Raw genomic sequence first — 12,600 nt, 5'->3', positions numbered from 1 at the left:
GAATATATAGCATTTTGGAATGAAACTCTTCATTTATTCTATATTGAGCAGAGTAGTGAACCCATGACCTCTTAAATTGTTGCGTTTCGATCCACCTTTGTACACCAAATGAAATGGACTCTGCTCTGAGTCTGAGCTGGTTCCATCCAGAGTGAAAGGTCTCTGGCTTGCCTTTACAGGGTGTAGAAGCACAATGTTTGCCTTCCTATCCTGTTCTTACACTAATCTCATGGTCCCAGCCGCATAAAAGATGTCCTTTTAAACCAGATTCCATTTCCGCTTGTTATTGTGCATTGCACATACCTCAACAATTCAAAGCCTGTATGAATGCACGGTACCTAAACAGAAGGAAATTGTCAAGTCACATAACATCCACAATGGAGTTGGAGCTGTAGATTCCAAAGTCCCTACCTCAATAAGCTAACAAGGACTGAGGTTCTGGTGAACTTTCCATGCCTGGACTGAAGTCTGCTGCCCAACCAATATACTATTTTACAGATCCAGCAAACAGGTGAGAAGTCAACATACGGGTTGAGGTTATTGACACAGTAACTAGGTCATTGATTAACTCACAGATTTTCCAAAAACACCACTGTCTAATGCTGCTCTGTGGCGTGTTGACGTTTAACGTCATGCACTACACGTGTCATATTAACTTCTTCTTAGAAATGGAAAAAGCAGCTGGCGCGTACACTGTAGCCGTCTACATTACATTCACGTGGTTGGGTACCTTTGAAATCTACTTCCTCATGTATCTCATAGCCTGATGTTGTGGATGATGTTTATCCAAAGCCCTGCTACATATTTTGCCGTGATGAGAGGGGAAACCCGTCTATGATCCAAACAAAACTCTGAGGGATTTCCACAGGAGCAAATTTAGTTGAATGGATCTTCTGGCCTTTTTGAAATGGTTCTTGGTCTACCCCCACCTCCCACCTCCCTCAGCCCAGTCCAGTAATCCCAGGAGAAATCAAGCAGTCTGGAGTTACAATCTAATCTAAAAGCCTTGGACAAATGACACACTGTGTGACAAAAACATACATAACACATATGCAACCTGTCCACATGATGCACACATGCAACCTGCCCACCCATCTCTATGTCTGCCCCATATAAACATATAGAAACACACACTTATACCAAAACACCACATACACATTCATAAAAACACACCACTCTCAGTTGATGCTTAAATACTGGATTAAAATGGTTTATGGAGAAAAGGTTTAGAGTGCAGGGTACAGAGAGATTTGTGAGTGGTTTCCATGAACCTGAGAAAGGGGGGTGGGAGAAGGAGAGAGGTAGAGAAGGAGAGAGAGTGGATGAACTGAGGCAGACGGACATACTGGTGTAGTCAGGGAGGGACACACAGCTGCCCTGAGAGCAGAGAGCAGAAAGCAGACAGCAGAAAGCAGAGAGAGGAGAGCGAGGGAGTGGGATGTAATTCCCATGGCTTCAACGGGTGACTCATACCCTACTCAGCATGCAAAGTGATGGATGTTTATCATTCCAATGAGGGAGGGAGGGGGCAAGGAGTGTGTGAGAGAGGAGGAAAATTAAGCTTCACTTGGGAGTAGTCTGTGTTTGGGAGGATGTGGAGGGAGGGAACCCAGCCTGTGTTGTGTGCCTGCCTGGGCGTCCTCTCCTGGGGTGTGATGTGATGGGGACCGGCGGATGGAGGGTGGTGGAGTATAATGACGTCAAACAGAACAGAGGAGGGCCACACACACACTAACACACACATCCAATGACAGCCACATCCAGCGCTCTCTGCACCCACTTAATATACCTTTCCCTTGTTGCCATGACGGCTGAGATTCATTGCAGCTCCCTCGTTGCATGCATACGTGGCGCTGGGAGCCATGGCGATAGCAGGACAAATTCCATTCTGACACTGCTGACCACTGTGCACATGTTGTCACACTGGCCTGGGTGTTATGTCAGTGAATATCCTCCTGCTGCACACACACACACACACACACACACACACACACACACACACACACACACACACACACACACACATATGCCACCTCTTTCTCTCGTTCCTCTCTGCTCTGAAACATTCAAGGCCTTCCATTCATTATTCAGCTGGTACCGCAATGCAACACTGCCAGTACGCCTGACACCTCAGGATATACTTATTTACTATTTGTCCTTTTATGCTGTCTTATTGTAACCTGGACACTATTTCTGATACTGTACCTATCTAGCCTTTTTGTATAGTAGCAGAGTGCAGTCGGTCTGTCCGTCTCCTACGTGCCCTGCAGCCCAGGACGTTGTGTTAATTTTCACATTAACACATCCGCCCTGTGTCACCTCATCTCCACCCTACCTTACTGAAGCCATTGAGATGAAATCAACATGCAAATACCTGAGCACTCTGAAAGGTTTTGTGTTAAACTATGCAAATGATACACTTTTACCTTAGAGAGAGAGAGAGAACAAAGACTCTACAGTAGGCTATGACGCTATATACAGGTAACTGCCAAAATAATGGAAACAATTGAGTGAATGAGGGATGCAAAGTGTATTGAAAGCAGGTGCTTCCTCACAGGTGTGGCTCCTGAGTTAATTAACATGCTATCATGCTTAGGGTTATGTATAAAGACCCAATTGATTCTGGAGCGGCACCTGAGACAGCGTTTTTCACCACCATCAATGAAACACCAAATGATGGAATTTATTGTGGAAGAATGGTGTTGCATCCCTCCAATAGAGTTCCAGACACTTGTAGAATATATGCCAAGGTGCATTGAAGGTGTTCTGGCTCGTGGTGTCCCAACGCCCTATTAATTAAGACACTTTGTTGGTGTTTCCTTTATTTTGTAAGTTACATGTATGTGGGGAACCACTAACCTCTGTAAGATGAATGACATGACATGTTCTCTGAATTGGAAGTGTTATTGTGGCCTTTGACAGATTTGAAGACTAATTAATGATGACACTTGAGTGAGAATGGGGCATTAGGAACTGAAACACTCCAGAGACATTGAACCTTAATCAGACAATGACACCACAACAAAGATTCAGGAAATCACTTTGTGGACACTCAATGTGGTGCCTTCATCTATTCCTTCAGATCTGTCTGAGGAAATCAATTATGCTTCCTTCTTTTAAAGCCGTGACTTCCTCCGTGAACGTCTTGGTTACTAATGCTTGATCAAAACCACTCAGAGAGAGACAAAGTAGAGTGGACATGGAGGAGAAATATCCAGTAGATATCTGACAGAAATAGAACATAGAGAGCGAGAGAAGAAAGAAAAGAGAGTGATTTTCCACCATGACAATAAATTGAAACAGTACATTAATAATGATGTCTGTGAAAAAAGAATTCAGGGCTGATTATAATGGGATTTCTTCTGATAGGGAGAGCAACCATGCTGCAATTATAGGAGAAGGAAACAAAAAACACTCAATAGGGTTTCTGGCACAACACTCCATTACTGAGGCTCATCAGAGAGGAAGAGGCGAAGCAGGAGGGATAACTGGGGCCAAACTCTGTCTTCTCCAGCAGGGGGCGTTTTTAATTTTTTCGCTCACCAAGTGAGAAGTTTTGTATAGGGGTCAATGAGAGAATGTTGAATTTGGTTAACAAAAAATGTCTTATCACTAGTTACCTGGTCTTGCCTCGTCATCACTAGTTACCACAGCCACAAAGTCATAATCCCTGCCTATTTACTAAATGTATCTTCTTAAATGTTGATTTTAAACCTAAACCTAACCCTAACCTTAACCACACTGCTAACACTACGCCTAACACTAACCTTAAATTAAAAGCAAAAAGCAAAAAATGCAATGAAAATTATACTTTTTGTGTTCACTAAAGTAGCGCACTGGGCCTTTACTAGTCCTGTATTAGCCACTGATATAACCGTCTGTAGAGCCCCCCCACCCCCCCCCCCCACCCCCTTCACAGTGGAAGTGAGGGATAGCCTACTGATGAGGTGTGAATGTTCTAGAAGACAGCTGCCACCGAACAGAACAGTGAAACTACTGATTGCGTGAAACTGAGAAAATCTGCATACCCTGCTTTCAACGCTCTGATCCTGTTGCTAAAAACAAGTTTGGGCAAATATCATTGGTCATATCCTGCAGGATCCTGTAACGGCTGTGTGAGCAAACAAGAGAGGTATCCTGGCCCTCTGGCACCCAGTTGAGAGAAAGGGATTGGGGGAGGGAAAGCTCTACCAGAGGAGGCTGGTGAGAGGGGCTAAAGGAGGACAGGTTCATTGTAATGGCTAGAATGGAATCAATGGAACGGTACCAAACATGTGGAAACTCCGTTCCGTGAATTCTATTCCAGCCATTACAATGAGCACATCCTCTTATAGCTTCTCCCACCAGCCGCCACTGGTCGGTACCCTATTCACAAAGGTATACTACTTAGAATCTAAATCAAGAATGGCAAAGGCATATAACACATTCATAACATTTGACCAATTGATCTTCCTATGAAGGAATATAAAATAGTACATGATTAAATAGCCTCGGCATGGTAGCCTATACGATAATTTTGACTATCGTGGGAAAAGAAGTAGACTACTGCATTTTGCATTCATTCAGAAGAGAGTCAACATCATTTTCGAGGTTTGGCAGGGGTAATTTCATCTTCTGTCGGCTTTGATTGTTGACTTTTCATGAATGAAGAGAAAGGAGAGAATGGCTAATGAACGGTACTAGCAGGTGACGTCACCTCCAGCGTGACGCCACCACCCATTCATAAACGGAAAGAGGTGACTGCTCGTGATAGTAATGCTCTCAGAAGAATAACAGCACAACATTGCGCAGGAGCTGCTCAGGATTAACGCACATCCAGCACTCTCTTCGTGTTCTTCAACACGAAAAACTGTTTTTTTTTCTTCATTATGGGGGAAAATATGGTTATCATGGATGAACTTTGTGAAATGGATTGCAACGTTTTGAAAAGGTTGTTGAAGGACGACAGTGCGAAATGTCTGGTGCTGGACTGCAGATCATTCCTGGCGTTTAGCGCTGGACACATTCGGAGTGCAGTGAATATCCGCTGTAACACAATCGTGAGAAGGCGAGCAAAGGGCTCGGTGAGTTTAGACCAGATTCTATCCGGTGATGAAGAGGTCAAAGCCCGGCTGAAATCAGGACTGTACTCCGCTGTGATCCTCTACGACGAGAGGACGCCCGACATAGACACGGTTAAAGACGATAGCACAATCACTCTGGTGCTCAATGCATTATACAGAGACACATTTGGAACTGAAATATATCTACTAAAAGGTAAAATGATCCCAATACACTTAAGGTTATCAGAATTTAAAACATGCCCAATGCTGACTTTGTTTACAAATATAAATAACAACAATTAAATATCACATCTGTCTCATTATATCTGACAAGTGTGTTATTGCCATGTTATTATTATACTTTCTCAATCAGTTTAAAATGGTAGGGTACATGTAGTGCGGTTTTGTATTGCTGCACAATTCAACCCACAATGGGCATTAGGCTCTAACAATGATGTAATGCGTAGAGAGCCACATCTGGGTGCACGAGGATGTGCCGCAGTGAGTATCTTGTGATCCTCAACAATTGGTTCATCATCAAGATTTCCACGTAATATTTTTTATTTGATAATAGTTATTATTGTAAATTGCTCATTATCGCAATGTCATTATCCAAAAGAGATTTAAATGACGCACACGCATTGAAGCGTGAAGTGTTGGCAGAAAATCACACAACAGTATTTCTCAATAAATTATTGGAAGTTAATGGGGAAATGCAAAAACATTTAATCTATTCGAGTATTTAATAGGTTTTCAATTTTAATTAAGGCTTTAACCGTTAGGCATAGGCCTACCCAAATTCTAAATTACATTTTAAGAAATTGAAATACTAATTATGATTGTGTTCTATAATGTTTTATGTAATTATTCAGACATATTTAATTGAGTTGTTATTGAACAAATGTATGATCTGTAGGCCTATTAAGCTAGGTAGGCCTAATTTGTAAATTCTTCCGTCGTTTTTTAACGCACACGGTGTGCTATTATTTTGTGTTGAGTGTGGCCTGTGATTGGAATATCCTGATGTCTAACGTTCATCTCTTTTCACAGGGGGCTATGACACATTTTTCACGGAGTATCCCGAGTTCTGTTTGAAGACCAAAACGTTATCTTCGTTCTCTACCCAGTCCAGTTTGGACTCCTGTTCTTCCTGTGGAACTCCACAGACGTTGCACCATGACCAGGTAAAGAAGGGTCCCTGTTTATCTCGGTGGCCGATTTTGACTGAATATGTGGCATTGAGTGAAATACTAGGGGACTCGTACATTTTGGCCATCCACTGGTTTCCGGGCTCGATAAGAGCACCAGTTGTGCTTCCGTTTTTTTCCCCTGCTGGAAGGGGTGGTAGGCCTGTGTGACGAACATTGCCCCGGTCTACCTTCCCTATGCACATCTGTTTTACATAGCCCTTATCGATCATTTCTGCCGTTTGAAGCGGGCCCATATCAGCAATTACATAACAGGGCCCAAATCAATAAACTGTCCTGAGATAAATAATCTGCTGGAGTTCAAATCATTGCCGTTGGTGATTGGCCGAGATTTTATATGACCACATGTCAGACCCTATTGCTGCTACCTTTCTATTAAAATCATTCACATAAAAAGTGCACACTGTAAATTGTATTTATCAGAACCTTTTAATTTATTGATGATTACAAATTGTTAATAGTCCCTTTCTCCAGTCCTATTAATTGTGTTAATTTGTGATGTTTGAAAGAGACATTCTGACTGTAAAATTGCCTCTATTCTCTCTTGGCTCTGTATTAATGCCCACTTTGTCTTCTCTATGTACCAGGCTGGTCCAGTGGAGATTCTTCCTTTCCTGTACCTTGGCAGTGCCTTCCATGCCTCCAAAAAGGACATGCTGGACGGCATGGGCATCTCAGCCTTGCTCAATGTGTCCTCTAACTGTCCCAACCACTTCGAGGGGGTCTACCAGTACAAGTGCATTCCTGTGGAGGACAACCATAAAGAGGACATCAGCTCCTGGTTCATAGAAGCCATTGAGTTTATCGGTAAGTTTCAATTTCTTAGGAGAATACGTGGGACCTGTCCCGAATGACACCCTGCTCCCCACAGTGCACTTCTTTTGACCCGAGTCAAAGTAGTGCACCATAAAGGGAATAAGGTGCCATTTGGGACACAGTCTAATGCAACTTCATCATGATGAGCAGAAGGAGAATTACATGGTTCCATGATGGTCTCCGTAGGACCCAGCTGCCGCATAGCCCAGTAGAATGTTAATTTGGTCATGTGATTGAAGGGCGTCTTCTTGCAGGGACGAGATTGTTACTTTAATTGATGGCTCTTCAGGAGCATGTTGTACAGATGGCTCCTTTGCTAATTCATGCTAGTGTATGAGTAATGGTTGGCAGTATCTTTCAAATCTGCGTGGCGTGATGTATTTGAGAGAACATTTTCATTTCATGCTAGGTAATAGCCTATCTGATGGGAGAGCATTTTAGAATAAATAATTGGGAATAAATAGAGAGTAAATAATGTGCTCATGCAGAATCTCAGTGTGTGTGTGTTGCCCATGCTCAAAATGCTTTGGTGATATGGGCGACGGAGGGAGAGGAGTGCTGAACTATAGTTATTGCAGTACTCCAATGGTTAGGGATTACCATGAGGGAGGATAGGAGGGCGTAGCTCCTAGAGGTTCCATCTTGGAGGTGTGTGTGTGTGTGTGTGTGTGTGTGTGTGTGTGTGTGTGAGCGTGTACGGACTTGAATGCGTCAGAGCTAGCTGCTTAGGGAGTCTGACTCATCCACTGTTCTTGGGTGCGCCGCCTCGTTAGTTGGAGTTACCTGTGTGTGTGTGTACGCGAGAGACACACGACGGCACTTGTATAGAAGTGGATACCACATTTCTATGTTTTAATGAGTATTTATGAAATTCTACCTATGTGTAAATATGTGTGTATTACTACTCAAAATGGCCTCCCTGTGATGAGGGCATGTCCCCTGTTGTTGCTATTTCTCATGGTGAGAAATGTTTATTTATGGGAAGGGCTGCTGTAGGTGTCTTGGATGCGGGATATACTGGAAACTGTATATAAAATAAAGGAAACACAAACAGAGTGTCTTAGTAGGGCGATGGGCCACCACGAGCCACCAGAGCAGCTTCAATGCGCCTTGGCATATATTCTACAAGTGTCTGAAACTCTATTGGAGGGATGCGACACCATTCTTCCACAAGAATTTCCATAATTTGGTGTTTTTTTGATGGCGATGGAAAACGCTGTATCAGGCGCCGCTCCAGAATCTCCCATAAGTGTTCACTTGGGTTGAGATCTGGAGACTGACACGCACGCGCGCACACCCTAAACCCCTAACCCTAATTGCAAACCTGACCCCTAAGCCTAAAATAGCCTTTTTCCTTTGAGACCCCTCTTTCAAAGTCACCGATATCTGTTCTTCTAGCCATGGTAGCCAAAATAATGGGCAATTGGGCATTTATATACCTGACCCTAAGCATGATGGGATGTTTTAATTGCTTCATTAACTCAGGAACCACACCTGTTTGGAAGCACCTGCTTTCAATATACTTTGTATACCTCATTTACTCAAGTGTTTCCTTTATTTTGACCGTTACCTGTCCATTTGCATGTCTTTTCTCTTGGGTGCATAGTGTTGCTGTTTGTGTTTTATAGGGCTACAGAGTAATATATTGCTTATGAGACACTGAGGTGTAAGAGGCTGGTGTATGCTTTTGTTGGGGGGTGTCTATCATCAAAGCTTATGGACCATGGCGACAGATCATCCTGAGCACTATGTATCACCTATCCTGTACATATCAATATCCTGGGGTCAGTTCTGAACCCCTTATCTCTTTGTCTCTCTTCAGACTCGGTGAAAGACTCTAACGGGCGTGTTCTGGTGCACTGCCAGGCGGGCATCTCTCGCTCTGCCACCATCTGCCTGGCATACCTGATGAAGAAGAAGCGTGTTCGCCTGGACGAAGCCTTTGAGTTCGTCAAGCAGCGCCGCAGTATCATCTCCCCTAATTTCAGCTTCATGGGTCAGCTGCTGCAGTTTGAGTCCCAGGTGCTGGCCACGTCATGTGCGGTGGAGGCCGCCAGCCCCTCGGCAGCCAGCCTGGGCCCCAAGTCTTCCTCCACCCCCACCTCACCCTTCATATTCAGCTTCCCCGTCTCCGTGGTAGCACATGGCCAGCCCAGCAGCCTGGCCTACCTGCACAGTCCAATCACAACCTCGCCCAGCTGCTGATGCCCTGCCCCCACAGACAGACATCGACACTGAACTGACCCAGGGGGCTCCTGTCAGCCCCATTTCTCTCTCAATCCAGGGCAGAGAGAGAGAGTTTCTCTTCTCCTAACTGGTATAAGCTGAAAGGTCCATTGACAATGAAAAACTGAGGGTGCCTATGCTGCTGCCTGACTCAAAAAACTGTATATAATATGACACACACACACACACATTCATCACTATTTGGTAAACATTAAATAAGCTTTTTCTGAAAACAGGCTCAAGAAGATATGCAGTTCCTGTGGTTTAGTGTGAAGGACGGGGCGGCAGACTTCTAAGTTGCAGTCCATCTCTTTCATTTCCTGTGGAGTTTTCCAAAGCCTCTCCAGTCCTGCTGAGAGGGGTGAATGGCCATGAGCAGAGATGCAGAGAAAAGGAAAGAGCAAAGAGGGGAGGAGGGGGAAAGAGAGAGAAAGAGAGCTCAGTCATTTAGTCGCTTCCTGATGGAGAGCAGGAGGCTCTTCAGTTGTGACAGGTGCTCTACTAGCGTCCTGTCCGGCTTCCTGTCCTTGACATCCCCATCCTATCTCCCATGCGCCCCCTCCTCTCCTGGAGCAGGACTGCTGATGAATGAGAGAATAAAAGCGTCCCCCATGCGGAGGTGGAGAGGCCGTTGAGATAAAGAGACTAACTTTCTGAGACGGTGCCAAATGAACGTCTGAGCCCCTGCTACATAGCCCGGGCAACCCCTGGTCTTCCATGTAATAGGCTCGGTCGGTGGACAGATAGGCTTTTGAGGAGAAAGTTTGTTTTTTCTGTTTGTTGGTCAGTGCCTTGTTCAGAAAAGGTATAGGATGTTTTTTCTGGCGCTTTTGGATGTGCTCAAGTGCCCCAGCGTCTTTCCTTTTCAAACAGACTGAGGCAGATAAACTGGGAAATCTCTAAACAACAACGTTTCAAGTCAACACTGCAATACAGACAATGTAATCCCATCCGTTCCTCTCCCCCAAGTAGAGCAATAATCCGTTTCTCTCTCTTCCCAGTTGCCACCAAAGCACTACATTGTGTTGTGTATTTCTGATCATGTTTTTTAGCTTCATATGTGTATTCACTCATCGATACAGACCGGATATTTGAAAAGTGTTTTTTTGCCTTAACAATAATTATTTATAGAATTCTCAAGATAAGAATGTGTTGTTTTTCATCCTTGTATGGGGGCATGTTATTGTCTGTTACATAGGTACTATTTCTGTCCAGACAATAGATGTTGATTGGTCTAATGCTTGTTGAAAGACGTAGACTTAATTGGGAACTGACCTATGAACCTGAAGCGGACTTGTTTTTTTTGTCTTGTCACTGTTACTCCACCAATGTCTAGTAGAACAAGTCTACTATCTAATTGGGATGATTTCCCAGCTACGCACAAACACCCCTAAGAAACAGACACTGGGATATCAGACATCACTGGGAAAAGAAAAGGTAGAAAACTGCTTGTGTGTGCTGCCACTAGACTGACTCCTGAGAAATGGTTCATTGTTTTCCTTTTCATGTTAAACAGACAGTTCTCTGAGCGTTTGAGACAAAATATTGCCTGGAAGCATTGGCCTAGGTGACGATCAGAGCCAGGAGCAAAGGCTTCTGGGGAAACAGGATTTAATTCCCCTCTTTTTTGAAGAATGTTAGCACCTTTTATAGAGCACTTTTAAGTGATGCAATACTGTATTATTTAATTGGTTTGCACATTATTGTTATACCAGGTGGTAACTGATTACTTTTCATACACTCATTATGTTGTTTTCTTCTTGAGCAAGAGTATGTAAATGATATGAAGATGAGAGGTGTTCTCTGGTCCACAATCATTGAATAATGCAATACTTTCTACCTGTGTCAAGTGAAATGCTGTTGTCTCCTTATGGCAGTATCATTAATCAATTTGACATTTTTTGTACTTTTTTTGTTCAATTGTATATGCTTTATTTATTTCTAAAATTCCATTGTTAAATACAACATTGTTCTTAAAAAAATAATCTCTGTGTCTTATTTGCATGAAACATCACACATGGCTACATAGCGGTGGTCTTTTTTTACATTCATGAACACTTTATTACACAAACACCTAGGTCATAAACAGGCAGATGGCTCATATTCAAATACAACCTTGAATTGAAACATTTTTGGCAGTTTTAATCACCATAATTGCAAGAACAGGTAATGTCTCAAAATAATCAAAGGCCTACTTACCATCTAAATCACCTCACAAGGAAAAGGCTGGTGTTTAGATGTAGCCAGCCTTAGACTATGCAGCAATCTTTGCCGCAAAACTTGATGAATAGTGATGGTCTGTTCATAACCGGAGTTGGTCCTGTCTAAAAATCTACATAAACTTCAGTGCTGTGACCAGAATAGAGCTGTGTTGCGTTTCCCAACATTAGTGTAGGGTTATAACGCCCCCTAGTGGGTGATCTTAATTCTTCGCATCCTCTTAAACCTCTCCATAGAAATCAAATGACATTTTATTTGTCACATGCTTCGTAAACAACAGGTGTAAACAGTGAAATGCTTACTTGCAGCGAGAGAGAAAAAATAATGACACGAGGAATAAATACACAATGAGTAACGATAACTTGGCTATATACATGGGTACTAGTACCGAGTCGATGTGCAGGGGTACGAGGTAATTGAGGTAGATTATGTACATGGTTGATTTTGCAAATAAGGGCATGTTAAATGTTTATCAGAATATCTTCACTCTGTCTGGAAACAAGATTTAATAGTGGCAGACTATTTGGAAGTTTTCTTAATTATATGTATTCCTCATTGTCATGTTTAAATGCCCATATATGCCTTGGTGATACTCAGAAACATGTATTTACCACATCAATATCTTACTATTTTACATTATGTTAGGAATTATCTTAAGAACAAGCATATAAGGTTCACATATGGGGAAAATCATCCATATCGATTGAAATTTAATACACCTTTTCCTCAAAAAGATGTACTGTGATGGTAATGACCTAGGGTTGTGGTAATGACCTAGGATTGTGGTAATGACCTAGGGTTGTGGTAATGACCTAGGATTGTGGTAATGACCTAGGATTGTGGTAATGACCTAGGGTTGTGGTAATGACCTAGGATTGTGGTAATGACCTAGGATTGTGGTAATGACCTAGGATTGTGGTAATGACAGACTGTGGTGGAAAGTATATTTCATATAAAACTGATGAAAAATACCATTAAACAGTTTAATGTCACAGTTGTACATGTTCATCTTGATTGAAGACATAGAACACACCATTCAAAACCTCAAATAACAAAGGTCACATGCCTCATGAACTTAAAGCATATTT

General features: G+C 42.8%; 1 protein-coding gene across 1 annotated transcript; it reads left to right on the top strand.

Annotated features, from left to right (window-relative positions):
• The first annotated feature begins 4,754 nt into the window (after window positions 1-4,754).
• LOC106563492 (dual specificity protein phosphatase 4) lies at window positions 4,755-11,291 on the top strand. The gene is made up of 4 exons (XM_014129145.2): window positions 4,755-5,256; window positions 6,093-6,226; window positions 6,838-7,057; window positions 8,889-11,291. The coding sequence occupies exons 1-4, from the start codon at window positions 4,869-4,871 to the stop codon at window positions 9,269-9,271; spliced, it is 1,125 nt and encodes a 374-aa protein (XP_013984620.1). The 5' UTR covers window positions 4,755-4,868; the 3' UTR covers window positions 9,272-11,291.
• The last annotated feature ends 1,309 nt before the right edge of the window (window positions 11,292-12,600 follow it).

The sequence above is a fragment of the Salmo salar genome, chromosome ssa01 (genome assembly GCF_905237065.1).
Source record: "Salmo salar chromosome ssa01, Ssal_v3.1, whole genome shotgun sequence".
Classification (NCBI taxonomy): domain Eukaryota; kingdom Metazoa; phylum Chordata; class Actinopteri; order Salmoniformes; family Salmonidae; genus Salmo; species Salmo salar.
Note: the sequence above shows the minus strand (reverse complement) of the source record. Positions and strands in the feature narration are given on the sequence as shown.